The sequence below is a fragment of the Chiloscyllium punctatum genome, chromosome 2 (assembly GCF_047496795.1).
Source record: "Chiloscyllium punctatum isolate Juve2018m chromosome 2, sChiPun1.3, whole genome shotgun sequence".
Lineage (NCBI taxonomy): Eukaryota > Metazoa > Chordata > Chondrichthyes > Orectolobiformes > Hemiscylliidae > Chiloscyllium > Chiloscyllium punctatum.
Window position 1 is genome coordinate 69688416 of NC_092740.1, and position 20430 is coordinate 69708845.

The following is a 20430-nucleotide window of genomic DNA, read 5'->3' on the forward strand; positions in this document are numbered from 1 at the left end:
TATTGATGTGTTAGATGATGGAATTAAAATGTAGTTTTATCCTTGAATTATTTCGTCTTTTCACTTATCAAGTACAATACAATTAGTTGTGTGCATTCCTGCATTGTTTATGAAATCTAGTGAAGATTTCCAGAGATCTTTGATGATTTTTCATTTTAATTGCTCTGAATAATTAATTTGGGAAAGATCAAATTACATGAACCAATTCTGACTCTGATGTTTTGCTAGTGCTGGCCATGCTAACTCACAGTAGGAATCTTCACAGAAAAATGTTAAGAATCCAATGGAGAAATATGGATATCTATTATATAGGCATATAGCCAACAAGCATAATGGAAAACCGAATTTTAAATTTATTGCCTTTGTTGTTATTTTTAATGAATTAGGTAATGTATTAAAGTCTGCAGTAATTTATATTCTGCTGTTCATGATTTACAGCTTCAGTTACGCTTTAGATACTGGCAACACAGTGCACTCCAGTAATTTTAATAATAAAATTTAAATGACCAGAAGCTCTGAACTAATTATTTCTGCAGTCAAGACAAATTGTATCCCTCAACTTAATTCTGTTTTCAACTTCTGCTGCTACAAGAAGCAGAGTTGATTTGATTATACATGAATCGGTCCAATCCAATTTATTCACTGTAACTGTTCTCTAAATGAAGTTCTGGTCTAAGACTTGTTGATTACATCCATCTCTTGAAAATCATTTATTTGTTGCATATTATCACAATATGATACCCAACTGGATCTTCCTTCACTAAAGTTTTTCAACTTGTTCAGCAAAAAGACTTTTTGATCGCAATGTATTTCTTTATTCTATCCTTAAAGTTCATTAAAACATTCACCAATCATTTACTTTTGTTTAAGTTAAATTTGCAGTTATATTTTTTTCTTTCTTTGGCTCCCATTTGGTTTATTTTACTTCATAGACAAAGCAACATTGGGATTATAGGGTAATCAATCTGTAAAAGAAAATGTTCATGCAACATTGTTATATATAATAAGTGATTTTGTCCAATGAAATCCTCATTAACCAACCTAGCTGATTGGATTAAAGCTCAAATTTCATAGGAGTTAATGGCTGGTGTGAATACTTGAAAATAGGTTAGCTGTGCTGGGAAGGGTGTATAATCATAGTATCAGTGCTCTGAAGATGTTGAACTCCATGTTGAGTTCTGAAACTGTAAAATGTTGAAACAGAAAATGTGGTGCTGTTCCTCCTGCTTTGCTAGAGCACTGCAGAAAACCCAGAACTGGGTGGTGCTGGGAACTGGTACTAAGCATTGGTGGTAGCGGCAGTGATGATGGATGGTGGCTGTGATCTTGTCTACGATTCTGGCCTAATGGTATTTAAAGGTTGATTTTCTAGCTGCCCAACATATAATTGATCTATGAAAAAGTATAAATTTCTGACTGACCTGAACTGTATTCTGTTGAATTCACTATATATCAATTAAAAACAAAGTAATGATCATTATATGGTCCTATGAAATCTTTAATAAACAATCTTTCGAGATTTAACATGACTGGTTCTCACCGTAAATTCATCATTCCTTAGGCCAAAAATAGGGCCATGAAGTTTCTGGGATGAGTGGGTAGCTTTCCAAGTGTTTGTGTTCATGCTTTCTGTTGCGTCTGTACTGAGGGTGGATGAAGCCTGTTTTGGGCTAGCCATTACAGCAAAGGCACAGTTCTTATTATGTTCAGTAATGGGAATCTGGCTATAGGTTACCATATCAATTCACTGGGACCCTAGCAAAGTCTTTTGGACACAGGACTTCGAAAGACATGGTGATATATAAAAACGAGTGAGGGCTGCTATGCTGTTGGGAATATGGCTGCCCTCATTCCCACTGTGTTGCATCAAAGTGACAGTGAGATGTGTTGCTTCTTGGCAAAATGACATTGGGCTGAATTTTACCAGCCCTCTGTGTGTTGGGGACAGACCAGAGAGAGCCTGTGGAATAACAAGGAGACGCATCTTGATGGCTTTCTGCAGGTGGCTTCCGTGTAATAGCTTGATAAATTAGTATGTCAGAACCTGAAGTGCCATAACTCAAAGAGGGGATTTAGAGATAAGTGACAGCTCTCTCTTCCCCAGTGATCCCTGTGGAGGAGGGTTCACTTGCTCAATAAAGCATATTGCATTACGGCCTCTAAATTTTCATTTTACTTGCCTGTCTGACAGTATCTGCATTTTGGAGCAACTTTGGTGCATTTTGGATTCTGAGATATCAGAACATCAGACCTCTGATTAGGCTGGCAGCATCAACAGCCTACCGCACCATCCTTAATTGGAATACAGGCGGCCAATTAAGAGGTCCCCGATGGTGAATTTGCTGAATCTGTCCCATGGCAAGTGCAAGTTCAGGACCTGATGCTTGGCCAGACACTAAGCTCTTGAAGCTCAAACTAGAATTCAGTCCATTGCTTCTGTGGGAAACTGAAATGATTTGTTACTTGCTGCTGTGTTGGAAGTGTTCATCGAGTTTCACCAGAGTTTTTTAGTATATTTGATCACAATGTAAATGTGAAGTATGCAGTGATAAATAGATTTTTGAGAGAAGCAAAGGTGGTAATTGTCTAAGTAGGTAACACGCAAAAGATTGACTTTTGAGACCAAGGAAATGACACATTTGAATTACCTTTATAATATTCTTTATTTTTCCATAAATTTAATTTTTGCTTAGTAATAATTAATAGTGAATGATGACAGCTATAAATGAGTTTTATTTCAAGTACTTCTCCTTTTGAAGCAGGTTGAAAGGATTCAAACCAATCTAATCATTATTCAGACAGCCCTGAGCATAACAGCTGGCAACTGGGCACTTAACTATATGTTTGGTGAATATAATAAAGGTTTTTCATATCCAGTGTTTGCTCTTTATGGACAGTAAATGGGGCTTGAGCTAAAATATTTGACAAATGATATTCACTGTTAGAAAAAACATGGATAAGATTAGACTGTGGAGGAGCATTTGCGTCTTTGTGTAGGAGGTAGGGGGAATAGAATTTGACATTGACTAAACCTGCACATTAATTATTCTGGCATCATTAAAAGGAAATCAAATCACATGAAGCTGTGCAAGCTTAATGTAGATTTTAAACACAATCAGTTGTCAGGAATTGGATTGGAATTCAGCTGTGCTGTAAAGAAAAGAAAGCTGATGGTGTATTCAATACTGACACAAAACACAAAGAAAGAATTTGCTTTTGCTAGACAGAGGCTGTTCAAATATGGGGATAGGCCAGGGAAGTATTTAGCGTACCCGACTAGGAAAAAGCGTGCTTCCCCAATCCATTACTGCAATCAGAGACAGCGCCAGGGTCCTTACATATGATGCTAAAAAGATTAATGAGCCTTTTCGGAGCTTTTACTCTGAATTTTATCAGTCTGAAGGTTGTGAGGACAGGAGAGCTAAAATTGAGGTATTTTTTAAGAACCTGGACCTCCCAGGGGTAACCTTGGAACAGGCCTCTCTCTTTAATGCCCCCTTGACAGTTCAGGGAATACAGGAGGCAGCTAGGCAACTCCAGAGTGGGAAAGCACCTGGCCCTGATGGTCTTCCGGGTGAGTTTTATAGGGATTCTGTCAGGGCCAATGTTGGAGATGTACAATCACTCCTATATGCATGAACGCCTACCACCATCTTTGAGAGAAGCTAATATTTCCTTAATTCTTAAGAAGGGGAAGGTTCCTGAGGATTGTGCCTCACACAGGCCCATCTCTCTATTAAATTCAGATTTCAAGATTCTGTCCAAGATCCTGGCACTGATATTGGAAAAGGTGTTGCTCCGTATTGTTAAAGAGGACCAGACAGACTTTAAAAGGGGCCGTAGGTCCTCTAATAATATTAGAAGGTTGCTGAATGTGATCCAAGTGTGTCAGCAACGATCGATTCAGGGATTGGTGATTTCCTTAGATGTAGAGAAAGCATTTGGCCGGGTGGAATGGCTGTATCTTTTTTATGGGTAAAAACAAGGACTGCAGATGCTGGAAGCCAGATTCTAGATTAGAGTGGTACTGGAAAAGCACAGCAGTTCAGGCAGCATCCGAGGAGCAGGAAAATCAATGTTTTGGGCAAAAGCCAGAGCTCCATTCCTGATGAAGGGTTTTTGCCCGTAACATTGATTTTCCTGCTCCTCAGATGCTGTCTGAACTGCTGTGCTTTTCCAGCACGTGTCTTTTTTATGTCTTCGGACAGTTTGGGTTGGGTAGGGTCTTTGCTAGGTGGGTGGAGGTCTGGCTGTGGTCGTCATCAATGGGGTGAAGTCTTGGAATTTTAGGATTGGTAGGGGTAGTCGGCAAGGCTGCCCCCTCTCACCATTATTGTTTACGTTAGTGATAGAGCTGCTGGCAGAGGCCATTCGTCAGAACGTCCACATAACTGTTCCGAAAGTGGGATTGGGGGCACACAAGATTACATTGTATGTGGATGATATCCTTCTGTTTTTATCGAATCCAATGACCTCCGTACCCCATTTGATACAATGTATCAATTCATTTAGGGCTATTTCAGGATATAAGATTAACTTCGCAAAATCGGAGGCTATGCCTTTGGGAAACCTGAAGGATGTGCCAGAAGTTGAAGGTGGCCCTAAGTTCCCTTTTAAGTGGTTCACAGGCAGGGTTCCGATACCTAGGCATTTTTATTACCCCAAAGTTTGATCTGTTATTTCGGACTAACTTTGCTCACTTGTTCGACAATATTAGACGAGATCTCCAGAGATGGGAGGTTCTTCCAATTTCATGGCTGGGCCGAATATCTCTCATTAAGATGAATGTTCTTCCTTGTTTGCTTTATCTCACACATATGCTCCCTATAATGTTTCCCAGGTCAACACTACGGAAGCTTATGGGATGGTTTGGTTACTTTGTCTGGCCTCCTGGGCGGTCCCTCATCAAACTTACTAAATTGCAGTTGCTTCAAGGAAGGGGAGGAGTTGATTTCCCAGACATCAGGAGGTATCAATTGAATTCCTTGCTGTCCTTTGTCTGTGATTTGGGTAGATAGTGATCCAGGCTCAATATGGCTGGATATTGAGGTCTCCCAGGCAAAGTGCCCTCTTATTAACTTGTTCATGGATAAGATGAGGACAGTTATGGACCACTGCCGGAACCCCATTGTCATTAGTACAGTCAAGGCAGTGCATCAGAGTGAGGGTTGCTTATCCATAACTTCGCCACTTATACCTATAGTTGGCATGCCAGGGTTCTGACCAGGGATGATGGGCTCAGGGTTCAAACTATGGGCAGTGAGAGGAGTTTCTAGTTTTGGAGACAGATAAGGACAGTTATGGACCACTGCCGGAACCCCATTGTCATTAGTACAGGGGGCGATGCAGGGAGAGTTTCTATTTTATCAAGTTAATATTCATATATTTTATATTTTTAACAGAGACCTTGCTGCCAGAAACTGTCTTGTAGGCGACAATAATGTTCTTAAAATCAGTGATTTTGGAATGTCAAGACAGGAAGATGATGGAATTTACTCATCGTCCGGCTTGAAGCAAATTCCAATTAAATGGACAGCTCCTGAGGCTCTAAACTACGGTAAAAAAAGTTATTTTATCTAATGCAAATATTGTGCAGTGTATTTTTATCGCAACTATTTGCTTAACACTGATTGAATAGGCAAAATTCCGTTATTACTTTACATTCTGGAAACTGCCAACATTTCAAGTCATAAAGTCTTACATCACGGTAACAGACCCTTCGGTTCAACCGTACATGCCGAACATAATCCCAAACTGAACTAGTCCCACCAACCTGCTCCTAGCCCATATCCTTCCAAACCTTTGCTATTCATGTACTTATTTCTACAAACTGATTCCATAAAACTGGTGTTTTCTCTTCAAAAATATCTTCAAAAATACCCTTGGTAAATGTTATCATTTTTTTCCTCCATTTATGATTTCAATTTTAAATTCTACTTTTTCATAAAAGGGAGAGGTGATCATCTAGTGGTATTATCATAAGACTATTAATCCAGAGATACCCAGGTAATGATTTGGAGACCAATTTGAACCTGCTATGACAGATGGTGGAATTTAAATACAATAATATTCTGAAATGAATGGTCTAATGACCAGAGTTATTGATAATTGTCAGAAAAAAGTATCTGGTTCACTAGTATCATTTAGGGAAGGAAACTGACATCCATATCTGATCTAGCCTACATGTAACTACAGACTGACAGCAATGTGATTGTCTCTGAACTGGTTTCTGGGGTATTTAAATGCTGGCTTTGCCAGTGACAGCCACACCCCATGAAGAAATGTTTTTAAAAGTTCCTGCAGGTTATACAATAATGTGATGGGTAGTGTGGCAAAGCTATACATAGATTCCTGGGTGTTTAGAAACACTGGGATGGAGAGAAGTGTAGTGACATTGCTTCGAGCATTAGAGGTTTGAACGTATTCTCCTTAGACACTTCCCATTGCAAATCAGTGGATTCTCTGAATGGGGCGGTGGGTTTTTTTTGGGGGGGGAGGGGATGGAAGTAGATTTTTGAGTTTCTTATTGAGTTCTTCAAAACATTAATCTGCATTTGATGAGAAATTTGACAAAGTCTGGGACCACTGGTACCCTTACTTGCTTAATATAAGTTAGAAAATAAATATCACTTGTCTCTAATTACAGTAAACTCTCAAAAGTTTGAACAAACCACAACTGCCAATATTGAAGCCTTAGTTGTGTGAAAAAGTTTTCAAATTGGATGTTTCATTTTTGATTTGTTCAGAAATCATTTTCTAATATGAGAAAAGATAATCAAATAAAATATTCTATGAACTGAATATGTAATCTGTATTTTAAAGCTGCTCATACCAAATAATAGCTTTTTAATTCAATTACAATGGAACAAAGTTATGCATAGGCACTCTCCCCCTCCTGTGGCTCCTAGACATGTCTTTCCTCTGCAGTATTATCAAAATATTTGGGAACAAATATGTCTTGTGTTTTCACCAAAACAAAATCCATCTTTTTACTGTAATGAAGTAGTTCTGTTCTTCTGTCACAGGAGAAGTGAATACAGCATATATTCATATTCTATAGTTTTCCCTCAGCTGACAGAGTTTTACATATCTAGGTGAAATTATCAAAACCAGGCTTTCCAGGCAGGCAGAAACCCTCATGTTATAACATTAGTAATGTAAATGGACACTACTTAGATTGCTAATTTTAATCATGTTTTTAAATGTGAAATATTTAACGTTTTTTATGTCAAACTCTATTTCAATCATTTTGATTTTTGCAAGCTCTTTTAGTAAGATTTGATTTGTTTTACTTGGCCACATTATCCAAACAGTGAAGAAAGCATCAACAGTAAGCAAATTATTTTAAGCATCCAAACAGATCACCATAAAAAACCTTTTCTAAAAGCCCTTCTAGATCTCATCCTACATCTCTTTTAAGCTGAATAATAACTACTGTAAATAAGATTTGGAAAGTAACATACATGAAAATGTCTAGATTTACCAAGAATCTGTATTTGAGACTAAAATTTGCAGGCTTCAATTTACAGCATGCAACTCTTGCACAGCTTTGTAAAGAGATCATGTGCAGTGCATTACTTGGGCAATTAATTCATCTGTTTAAAAAATTGTGAAGAGATCCTCTACAGTTTAGTTGTTTAGCATTCTTGGATATGTTAGCTAATTACAGTGGGGGGTTGCCAATCGACCTGTCCACCCAGGACCCTGGACAGAAAATATCATTCAAGTTTCATACTCCAGTTAAGCATTCTTTTCTGTGACCAGTTATTAGGAGTGAACTTTGGATGAGCTCAGGAGCAAGGATGACTGATTTTCTGCATGACGTTCTGTCTAACCTTATTTACACTTGTGAGAAACAAAGTGAGAATAATTTCAGTCCGAGACAAGATCTGAATCAGTAGTGTCATTTATTTTACACTTGCAAGTGGGTGTGATGTCCAGTGTCTATAAGGCAGAGGACATACACACCAAATTCAATTCATACACAGCATTTATATAATTTGATTTCTATTGTTTTACACTGCTCCCTCCCCTGTTTACATCGTCCACTTCCCTAAGACCGGCCCCCATTACCCCTGTTTATCTCTTGCCTTATCCGGCCTTGTCTGTGACAAAATGCTTATTTCTGGCCTCACAAGGCTGTTTGACCTCATCCTGCTGTAGGTCATTGTTAGGCATATTCTTTCTTCATCATTATCTACCCCCTCCATCTGTGCCTTTCCCGAGGCCGTTCTGATCCCTATGACCCTTTTAATTGGGGTTTGTTCCTCTGTCTCTGTAAAAGTGGGAAACAGATGTTTATACCTACTGTTTGTACAGGCGTATCTAGCTTAACTTCATCCTCTCACAACATCTTATCTACTTGCCCGTAATGTCTACCATTGTTTTGCAGTCACATTTCATTCTGACATACAGTTTTAGCTAATACAAAAACAATTATATATTTCCTCCACATCGTTTCCATTCTTGTTGATTCAGCTCGTGGCTAAAACAATTACACACTGGTGTGAGCTCATTTTACTTTGTAAAATGAAATTGCAGAATTGCAGAAGTAACATTAATTTACCTATATCCCACACACTTATACATGAAGAACAGTGGCATGTTGGCTCAGTGGTTAGCACTGTTGTTTCATAGCACCAGGGACCCTGGTTTGATTAGTCTCTGATGACTGTCTATGGAGAGTTTGCACATTCTCCCTGTGTCTGCATGGGTTTCCTCCCACAGTCCAAAGATGTGCAGATTAGGTGAATTGGCCAGGCTAAATTGTCCACAGTGTTCAGGGATGTGTAGGTTAGATGCGTTGGTCAGGGGAAATGTCGAGTAACAGGGTAGGGGAATGGGTCTGGGTGAGTTACTCTTTGGAGAGTCATGCAGACTTGGTGGGCCGAATGGCCTGTTTCCACACTGTAAGGATTCTATGAAGTCAACTGAACTTTGGTACTGAAGGCAAGAATTAAATTGATTCAGAATTGTCATCTTTACAAAGAGAAAATAAAAACATTGCTCACATTGGTACACTCCCTGATAACATCCAATTGCGCATGACGAGCCTTCTCTCGACTTTTATCATAGATTCAAATTTATCTATTTTTAATTAGTTTGTAAGGTACAAACAATTTCAATGCTAGAAATTAATAAAGTGATTTTTGGTATAAATGTTCTGTCACAGGACGATACAGTTCAGAGAGCGATGTGTGGAGCTATGGGATACTCTTGTGGGAGACATTCAGCTTGGGAGTGTGTCCATATCCAGGAATGACTAATCAACAGGCACGAGAACAGGTTGAAAAAGGTACAGTTAACACTAAAAGCTGAATACTGATATAGTGATACATACATTCTGATTAGTTGAAGTTTGTATTGCTACATGCTATTTTTCTGTGACTGCTCATGAAGAGGATAAACAGCAACTTAGGCTGAGTAGCCTTTTTCTGTGTGATACACATATTTGACTATTGTGAGCTCTGCCCATATTTATCAATGAACTTTTTTGTTATGTTAAAGCGATAATGAAAGTTCTTCATCTCAGTATGAATGTTTGTTATACTGTCATTAGTTTCCACAAAACCCAAAATAGATTAGACCTAGATTAAACCTAAAAGGCAGAGGATGTCATTAATAAGCAAAAGACATTGGCCAACGTTTTATGCTGATAGTGATCTGTTTGCCATCAATATTCTGACACTGACTTAAACATGCGCATTAAATTTAGGTATCCAGAAGTTGTGTCAGTGATTTTGCAGCCCTGCAGTTTCTGCCACAGACTCAGATCAATGGAAAATCTATGAAAAACTGAAAACCTTCATCCACAGGCTGTTAGGCTTGATGTAAAATCCTTCAAAAATTTAAACTTTGTTGAATTAGGTTAAACTTTTATTTAACAGTTTACTAATTTCATAATTATTGATCAAGGCCCTCACTATCCTTGGAAAACTCATTTTTTGTTTGTGGAATGTTGACTTGCTTTTTTTTTGGTTTTGGATTCATTTAATTCAATAATTTATTTTCTGATCTGTTACTTTAAATTAAAGGTGAGACAGTTTTATTTTTTGACTTCCTGGTTTGGTATCTGTTTCACTGGAATTGACTATTTACTTTGCTTGATGCACACCTGGAGATCCCTGTGATTTTTTGCCAGACTTACATTGCCACCAGGAGAGGAGTCTCTGGTACCTCAGAAATTTTTAAATTATTGTGGGCAATTTTATTCCAGGTCATAAAATAAGATTAAGATAAATGCTTGGCACAACATCATGGGCCAAAGGGCCTCTGTTTTGTGCTGAACCATTTATGTTTTATGTCATTTAATTTGCACAACAACAAATTTTGAGCTTTTATAGCCTTCTACAATAATGACTTTTGCAAGCTGGTCTAATCCCTGGTTGCTACTATGAACTATTTATAACATGGTTCAAACTCATTAGTTAGGATACATTTTAATCATTCCCTTATTTCAATCATCCTTCACATATGTCACTGGACTTGCAACCAGAGGCTCAGGCTAATGATTTGGAGACAAATCCCACTTAGCAGCTTGTAAAATTTATCCATTTAATAAATCTGGAATTAAAAGTCAATATCAGTAATGGTGACCAAGAAACAATCATCAATTATTGTGTAAATCTATCTGGTTCAGTAATGTCTTTTGAGGAAGAAAATCTGCTGTTCTGATCCAATCTGTCCTCTATGTAATTCCAGGTCCACAACAATGTGATGGGCTCTTAATTCCCCTCTGAAATAGTCTAACAAGCTACTCATTTCAAAGGCAGTTAGGATTGGGCAACAATTGCTGGCCTTGCCCATGATACCCATATCCCATTAAAAGAACACTTTGCACAGTGATTAATTTTAAACTGAGTTTATCTTAAGTTGTTAAACTTTGTCTTCCAATGGGTGCAAAGTATTCCTGCAACTAAGTGATTTTTATCGACTGTTCCACACAACCAAAGTAGAATGTTTTGATCCCAGTTGATGTAGCTTCCGAACAAGTCAGATTCAGGAATTAAATTTGACTTGTTAGTTCAGATGTTCTTTTTCATTTGACTTGGTGGTCATTTACTGAAACAAGAGGCTGCAGATTTTCTTTAACAATAAATTTTATTACACTTTTTTAAAAATCAAGCTATTATAAATATAGATCACACTTTGAAAGCTCTTAAATGATACCGAAAAATAACATATCGTCTATTCACCAACATGATTACTTTAAATATTTCAAATCCATGGAAATTACTCTTGTGCATTAAATCTTTAGGTTTGACTCAGCTGCTTTTCTGCTCTGTTCTGTCCTGTGAACTGTGAAGTTCCCTTACATGAATAGTCACGAGACTAAGCACTTAGGATTTCTGAGTCTTTTAATTATGTGGAAATTTCTAACCAAACACTCCTGGTCTCAAGTTTCACAAGCTAAATCTTTATGCCAAGTTAACTGAGTTTCTCCTAAGCTGTCCTATTCTCCTTTCTAGGAGAGATACTACATTTGTTTCTGATCCCAGTCAGGTCTCCTTCAAAATTGTGCTGAAAGTTTTCAATCTCATGGTATGTGATGCAAATGCATGGAAATAAGGTAGTCACTGCTCGCTGCCTAGATTGAATGTTGCTGTTTAAATCCTTAGGGAAAAATCAGAATTCTTTTTCCTCAATGTTGGGAATACGATTTTCTTTCATTTTTGTTGCATTTTCTTAACTTTCTCACTAATGCTCTCGCCTCTCAATACAGTGGAAAATTTCATCCACTGATGTGATGAAGGACATGATTAACATATATAAATATCATATGTTAAAGTTTGTAGTTTAAAGGAGTTGCATATGGGTGTTAGTTACTTTTGTGAAGGACTTTAAAAAATCAAGTTTGGAGGGTCCTCCTGGAACTGTGAACTAATTCACTTATTATCAGAAAGAAGAATACTGCAAAACCCGGAGTATTAATGGAAGATTGTTGATATTCTGCTGTTTATGACATGGAAGATAATCACGGAGCACAGTAGTTTGCTTTTGATTTAGAATAACCAATGATTAATGCTAACTTAGAAAAACCAGTTGGACAAGAGCAACCAAGTAAGATTTTCCCTGACTCGGTCAGAGGGATCCTCTGAAATTGATTTGTAACTGTTTTTGTAACAGGTTTGGTCAAAACTGGAATGCCATGGAACCTTGACTGGTCTTTTCAGATCAATTTGGGCACATACCAGGCATTGCTGTTTTGCTGCATCTTTTCTTATTCCATATCCCCACTGGCATCTGCCCATTCTCCCACAAAAGACTTGCTTCCAATGATGTGCAATTCTGTGTATATTTTCTGAGGTTATATTGAGTACAGCATAGTGTTATCACACTTTGGGCTTTTGCCAGATTCCATTTGGCACCTTCCAACACTCCTTATTCTTCTCATCACTTAATTGTCTTTTCCATATCCCCGTGTAAATGTATCATATTTATCCCTCTGGTCCAATTGTTGCTGCTGCTACCTGATGTTCAGGACTTGTTGCTACTGCCTATGTAGCTGCCTCAACTGTGTGCTAGTTACCCATTTGAATGGGTTCTGTTCCCTTCTGATGCACCTTGACCTTTTATCACTGTACCTCTAATAGTCATCGAGCAGCTCCCACTAATTCTTTATCTATTGTCTCATGTGGATATGCCCCCATCAACTTTGTGTTGCCATCTTATCAAGTAAAATCCAAAAGACTTTCTGACTATCTATATGAATGTTAGTCTGCAGAGTGTTGTATCACGTTGTGGACTAATCTGTACACAACATTTCAATTTGTTTTCAAAAGTCCTATTACTTCCCTCCACCACACCTGAAGATATGGTTAGTCACTATCTATCTGTGATGATGTTGTCCATGTTGAGATAACTTGACTCAAAGACATTTCATTTTTAACTTTCCTTGAAGTACACTGTACATTCAATTTGTGAATATTTTCTGTTGTTCCTATTAATTGTCTAATATTTTCAAAATAAAGCACAGTTACTGTTTCTATCTTCTTGTGAGTCTAGAAATTATCTTTACAATATCCTTAACACAGAAATCAAATGATTGTACTTGATCACAGGCATTAATAGTTTTCCACATGTTTATCTTTTGCATCCAGGTGTTTAGACATTTCACAATTCCAGGTTCATATAAACTACCCTTGAGAACTACATGTTACATGTGTGTAATTTCAAAGCATCCTTTGGCTGGTTTCCAAGAACTTTGGCTGCTGTTCAGGAATGTTAACAAAGGAGGGTGTCTCATTTCACTCATTGAGTCATTTTATTCACTTGCATACACAACCTATCAACAACATCATGGCTTTGGCCTCGGTCTTCAGCTGTCCCTGACTTCTTTGTAGGGCTTTTTGGCTTTTCAGCTTTTCTAATCGAATGCATTCCAGCCTTGCCAGTATAGACCCACATTCTGAGTTCTTTGTATCTCATGCATATCTGATCAGCACATCTCTCTGATTTAACAACAGGTGGTAAATTAAAACCTACTCAACCAAATGCAATGAAAGGGATAGCATTCAATGCTTTATGTCTCAATTTGTAGTTTTTGTAGGCATCCTTTGATAGTTAATAACCTTGACTTTCAGATGCCTCATTTGTTAGTTCTCATTTCACTTATTACCAACTACATGGCTAAAGCTTTGAGTCTTATTCACTTGTAATTAACCATTAATGAATTAACTATTAATTTAACTTGTCAGTATGTAAATCGCTATGGGGTAACATGGTGACTTAGTGGTTAGCACAGGTTGCCTCACAGCCCCAGGAACCCCAGTTTGATTCCACCCTCAGGTGACTGTGAGGGTTTCCTCCAGGTGCTCTGGATTCCTCCCACAGTCCAAACATGTGCAGGTTAGGTGGATTGGCCATGGGAAATGTACGGTTACAAGCGTAGGGTAGGGGTATGGGTCTGGATGGGCTGTTCTTCACAGGGGTGGTGGGACTTGGTGGGCCGAATGGACTGCTTCCACATTGTAGGAATTCTATGATTCTGTGTGTAACAGTCAAAGGCGACCAACTGTTAGTAAGATCAAGTTGGACTCAGCCAGTCAGATGGTGCCACCACATTTATTTAAGAGCTTCATCTGATTTCAGTCCAGGGGTATGGTCAAAATCAGTCAGCCAGATCTCTATAGTGTGGAAAGAGACCAATTGGCCCATCATGTCCACATCGACCCTCCAAAGAGCATTTCACCCAGACCCCCATCAATCCTCTTAATCCCACATTTACCTTGGGCTAATCCACCTTTCCTGTACATCTCTGGACACAACTGACAATTTATTATGGCCAATCCAAACCAACCTTGGTCTAACCAGAGTCCGGGTATCAGTATCCTTACAGTCTGAGGATTGGGCTATGGTCAATACTTAAGGTCAAATGCAACCAATCCAGAGATTAGAGATCTATCAGGAACTATACCCAGTTGGGTAACCTATAACAAATGTTTGAGCACCAGGTGAAGCTATCTTTTTCACACTTCCATACAGCAGCAGCACAAGTGATAACAAGACGCTGCCGATAGGCCAACATACATTCTGCCTATCATGCAAATGAGTAATGTATTTTATGATTGTGCTGACGTGATGCTTGATATGTAGGCTATATGTCCCAAGGACATATCCTTTCAACTCTTTGCAACAGGCAAGGTATTAACCGCACCCAATGAATCTGTACTGGTATCAGTATTCAACATTAGATATGATTCTGCAATTGAACATTTATAATGTAATTCTGAGTTTGCAAAGGATTATGCTAACAGTGTAATCAACAAAATAGTTGACACCATTTTCTGGCTAATTTGTCAAAGCATGCCTTAATCAATCAGTCAACTTGCCTGGTTTAAAATTTAAACAAAGCTAAACAGTTAACTGAGAATAGTCATCTAACTAGTCTATTTTCCTTGATAATTACTCTACGAGATAAAGTCCACCTGTCAACCAATCAACACACTCCTCTTATACAGATACATGTTTTCTCCCCCCATTACATTGGTGTTCTTGTAAATTGTCCAGATGCAGTTAGTCTGCAGCCACAGCAGGTAAATAGCAAGCTATTGAATTTCATTGTTTATTGTGAAAAGAATTTATGGCAAAAGTAGAGAGATAATTAAGTTATTCAGGGCATTGGTGAGACCAATACTGAATACACTATTCTGGAAAAGATGTTATCTCTTATTATCTTAAATTATAAGTGACTGTTAAAAATAAAGGATTGCCCATTCAAGACAGGTGAGGTTTTTTTTTGCAGAACGTTGAGTCTTTGGAACTTTCTTCCTTAAAAGGTGATGAAAAGAAAGTTTTGTGTATTTTTAAGGCAGAGATAGATAGACAGACAGACTTGCATCTTATCACTCATCAAGAATCTATCAGAGGTAGGTAGAAGTGTAGAATAATTAGATCATCTGTGATCATATTGAATGGGAGAAAACTTGAGTGAGGGGTAATGTCTGACTCCTGCTCCCAATTCCTTTATACATGTTCAGATGTTCCTACTTGTACAAGTTGTCAGAATTGAGCTCCATTTGTCAAGAAAATCCCTTTGCAGTTAGACAAAGATTTGTCTAACTGTTGAGAACATAATGCAAGATAATATTAAGTAATTAAACGTAAAGAAATATTGATGCTTCAATTTTTTAAAAAGTTTTTTATCACTCAAAAATATTGTTTGAATGGGTTTACCTAACTTAAGTAAACTACTTGAACAAGTGTTGATTTTCAAATGTGGAAATTAATGGATAACCACTCACCAGAAACATTTGTCTAGTTGAAAAAGGAGTTGGTGTCTATCCTAAATCCTAAAATTATACCAAGCATAAAGAAACTTGTGCCCTGTAAAGAGCAGTGTTTTACCCAAGTTGCCTACAAACGTCAGGATAGTGCAACACGAAGAGAGAATCATTTGTATTAAAAATGTTGTTCAACTGTTTCAGGTTACAGGATGTCATCACCGCAGAAGTGTCCAGAGGAAATATATGCCATAATGCTGAGGTGCTGGGAATATAAGCCAGAAAATCGACCAAATTTCAGTGATGTGCACAAAGAACTCTTGTGCATCAAGAAGAAGATAACGTAGTAACACAAGGAGTAAATGCTGACTGTAGGAAATTGAATCTTCAGTTATTACGAAACATCAGGAGTCACACAATGCCATTTTTGCTCTCATATATTGTAATTAATGTGATATATATTTGTTATATTGCAGCCGCATTTTTTTCTTGAAACTTTTAAACATTTCTTACCTGTTTTGTTCGAGGCCCATAAGTATTCGTAAGGTACATCAAAGAGAAAAGGTTTCTCAAAGCATTAAAAAACACATTGCAAAAACACACACCTAACTAAGAAGCAAAGTCCTCTGGTTGTCATTTTCATAAATGTAAATAGAGCACATCAGATTATGGTATGTTTACTTGGTGCTATTGAAATGCAATATAAGAGTTTGTGGCGCTGATCCCAAAGCTGACTATTTTAAATTGCTGTTGTCAGACTCAAAAATATCTACTATAGACAACCAGGAAATAGGGTCCTGAGACAGTGATTATTTCCACGTATTTTCAAGAACACTCAGCTGGCAAGGTTGGCCATATAACACAATAGAAATATCAACAAGACATTTGTATAATTGTTTGTCTTAATGATCACTTATCTGCACAATTCTTCAGGTTGCTATTATTGAAGACATCACAATTAGGTTTCCATGATGTGCTTGAGATTCCAAAGTACTGTACTGTACAGTGCAAGTACCTATGCTTTTTTAAAATGAAAATACGTTAACACTTTTTTGTTGGTTTACTTCAGTTTTGAGATCTATGATCTTATTGAATTCAAAATGCACCTTGTTGTTTGAATGCTAAAATATTTGAACATTTTGCCAGCAGTAGTAGGCATTTGACCAAGCTTTAGCAAGAACACAATTGTTTTGCTGTCCATATCTTGATGCAAATAAGTTAACGCTTTGAATATTAAAGTCTCCTACTTTCAAATAATCTGAAATAATTATTTCCTCTAATTTATGACAAATTGCAATAGAATCAGAGAAGTGTGCCAAATGCTTCTTTATTTGTTATTACTCAGAAATAACCCTCCAAATTTGAAGCATTGATTTTAATGATATAATATAACAGCAAAACTCAAAAGATCTTACAGAAGCTGAGTAGCTGGATGTATTATATCATAATTTAGAAAGGACCACTTCATATCAACAGTATTTCAGATTCAATGATAGCTTTTGTACCAATTTTGGTTAAATTGTATATATCCTTTCATTATTAAGGGATTGAGGATTCTGTTGCTTTAGCCTGCACATGAACTTCCATAACTAGTGTTTGTTGCTGATGTGCACAGACATGTCCTGACAAAGTGCAAAATCAAGTGGAGAGCACTTTGCAGAATGTGTTACATCCTCTGGTTCATTGCTGAGGCAAAGTTTTCAATGTGAAATAATGTGGCATCCACTTCTGACGTGAAAGTGAACATTAGACAATAACAATAGGCCTTGAGAAAGGGCTTGTATTAAAATATGCTGTTTCAAAGCTTAATATGTTTAGATGTCTGATGCAATCTTATGTTTGGTTCCAATTTATATTTTCCAAGTCACACTGTCCAAGAGGAGATTTGATTCAGAGAATATTGCTGTGGTAAAGGATGACACTGAATCAGTCTCATTCATTCACTAGATTCACAGTTAGATCCTGTATGTTTCACTAGACATGGATTTATATGTATGTTGGTCCATATCTGAATCCACTTCTAAAATTATGATTGAAGATGATTACAGCACATTGATTTGTAGCACTATCTTTCTTAGGAATGTAGGACTAAAGTCATACTGAAGTGCAGGAAGAAACATGAAACAAATTGAAATACTGTACTGTGAATCATGATTTTAAGACAATGTTTGCAGGAGTCCTAAGTTTAATATTTCCATGGTTTTGTTTTTCAAATTTGTTTACAAAGTGTGAACTGATGTATCTTTCAGTTTGTTTAATATGTTTGGTCATTCTTGATTTTTGACAAGTTTAGAACTTGCAGGAAATGGTATGATTTATAGTACACTTAAAACTAAGCCCATCTTGTAAACAACAGTACGATATATAGGAATTTTATGGATTCAGATGTTATGGTAGTACTAATAGAAACTAAATAAGTTGTGCTTCGTCTGTTTTAAGTACTTTGCACAGCATGTATTTTACAACATTATTTAACAACATTTCTACTGACTTTATTTGAACTGTTGTAGCCAATCCGTTGCAAGTGCTTTTGTTCCAAAAAGCAATCAAGTTTTTGTTTCTGCTCTAGTATTTCCACAGACCGTAAATATTTAATGCCTGCATTTCACTGTTGCAAAGCAAATTCAGTATTACACATGGAGAATAAATGTATGGCAAGTTTCACAGAAAATGTTTCAGTGTAGTAAGAATGTTAAATGCTTACAGGAATGTTGGTATTTTCAAACTGGTGAACTGGGTGCTGTAGCAGAGTTTCAGCTTTACCGGCAAATTGTGCAATCTTATTACAATTATATTTTTTGCAAACTGAGCATTGTCACAGTAAAGTCAGTAAATTTCTTGGGTTTGAAATGTGGTTTTGTTGTGAAGACAATTCCTGGTTGACCATACTTGCTGTAAGCAGGCTTTGATTTTATCGTGGATAGTGTACTATTATGCCATACTTCCATTCTGAAGTGATGGGGAAGCAAAGTCTTAAAATGTACATTTATTCCACAATAACAGCCAAATAGTCACTTTTGAATTACGTGAATGACATAATTTTAAAAAGTCACTAATTTAACTGCTTTTAAATGTATTAAATTTACATTCTGAATACCATAATAAGCCCATCATAGAATTGAACTGTGTACTTTGAACTTCGTGAGTTTTGTGGTAATAAAACGCCGTTTCTGAACATCCACAACATTAGAATTGTAAGCAAAATGCAGTATTCTACAGTAGATTTGTCTGACAAGAACTTTAGTCCCTTAATAAAGATTGTTCAGATTATAATTGGAAATAGTAATAAAAACTGGAGAATAGAGATATGAGAGACGACATAGGTGTGCCATACATGTTTCATTATGTGTCACTGCTCAGATGCTTGTAATTCTTTTCAATCTCTTGTTTGAGAGGTACAGGAAATTAATGCAGTGATCTCTTGACAAAGCCACCTGAAGCTGAAGCCAAGCCAAATTAATGAACAGAGATTTTCCAGTATATGTTGTCAGAATGCTTTTATGTGGCATAAGTTTGAATTGCACTTTTATTCTGATTAGTACAAATCCACATATTTTAACATCTATGCTATTGTGTTCATTTTAACAAAATTATAAAGAATAGGCCCGCCCTTTCTCTTGATGCAAGTGTGACCATACATAAAAGCAGAGTGCTTTAGCTCTTTTGTTACATCAGTGTTTCGTTGTAAAGATTAATCTCAACTAGTATCCCATTATTCTCAGATTTCATGCTGCCATAAGACAAATGAAAGTAAGTCTTCAATTTTCTGATCTGTGTCATACATATTGCTTTTATATGAAATAAATGGTAATTTTTCTACCATTTAACTTAAAACCAATAGCAATGCGTGAAACATCAAATTGTGCTGTGATTTTGAAAAGCTCCAGTAGTGTGCCAGAATAAAGATTGAAATTTTGATTTCTGTTAATATATAAAAGTGCACCTTTTCTTTTCCCAAAGTTGAAGCTTCTGCTTTTAAAGAAAACATTTTCAACACTGGAACTAAGTAATTCTTTTAAATGTCTTAAACTTTCTGTCAAAGGCTAAAATAATCTTTTAAAAGTAAATGTTCACTTTAAAATTAAAGTTTTACTTTTTAAGGATGTATATATATTTCTGCCCCAAAACAACAAAATGAAAATCAGGCCGAATTCTGATGTAACCATTGGGGGAACAATGTTCAAAATATCATAGACCGAAATACTTGTCTTTTGTAATTTTTAACACAATACTGTGTTGTAACATTTATTTATTTTGTACTTTTTTACATTGAATTTACAGGGATTTTGAAATAACTTTGCCAGTTATCGTTTTCTTTGTCTGCTGTGCCCTTGTGAATTGCAGGCTTGTTTTAAACCGCTTCTATGTTATATTGGACCAAATACCACTAACAAGTCTGTTGTTGATATTTATACTGTAATCTCTAATAAATAAATGGATTGTCAGTATTATTACAGTCTTTTATTTTCAGAAATATTGAGAAGTCGCCTTTTTATGCAAAGTGTAACATTAGGTGAAAGTCCTCTGCATAAATAATTACCATCTCCTAATTCTTAGTTTTGTCTAGCTTAATGTCAGAAGTGATATTTCTTTGATGTGGAAGAATTTTTTTTAAAATGTTACTGTCATTTTGGTAAGGGCTCTTGGAAATGTATCATATTTCAACACAGAGATGTCCACCACAATGTTTTCAGGTGAAACATAATCC

The 20430-nt window shown here is 36.8% G+C and overlaps 1 protein-coding gene across 5 annotated transcripts in view; it reads left to right on the forward strand.

The window, feature by feature from the left end:
- The window catches only part of fer (fer (fps/fes related) tyrosine kinase), a 199311-nt gene extending 179144 nt beyond the window's left edge, over positions 1-20167 (forward strand). For all 5 annotated transcript variants that reach the window (XM_072583637.1, XM_072583635.1, XM_072583636.1 and 2 more), the window contains 3 exons: positions 5403-5557; positions 9173-9295; positions 15927-20167. In XM_072583637.1, coding sequence (XP_072439738.1) covers positions 5403-5557; positions 9173-9295; positions 15927-16069 — 421 coding nt within the window. In that variant the 3' untranslated portion in view covers positions 16070-20167. The remainder of the gene's footprint in view (positions 1-5402; positions 5558-9172; positions 9296-15926) is intronic.
- The last annotated feature ends 263 nt before the right edge of the window (positions 20168-20430 follow it).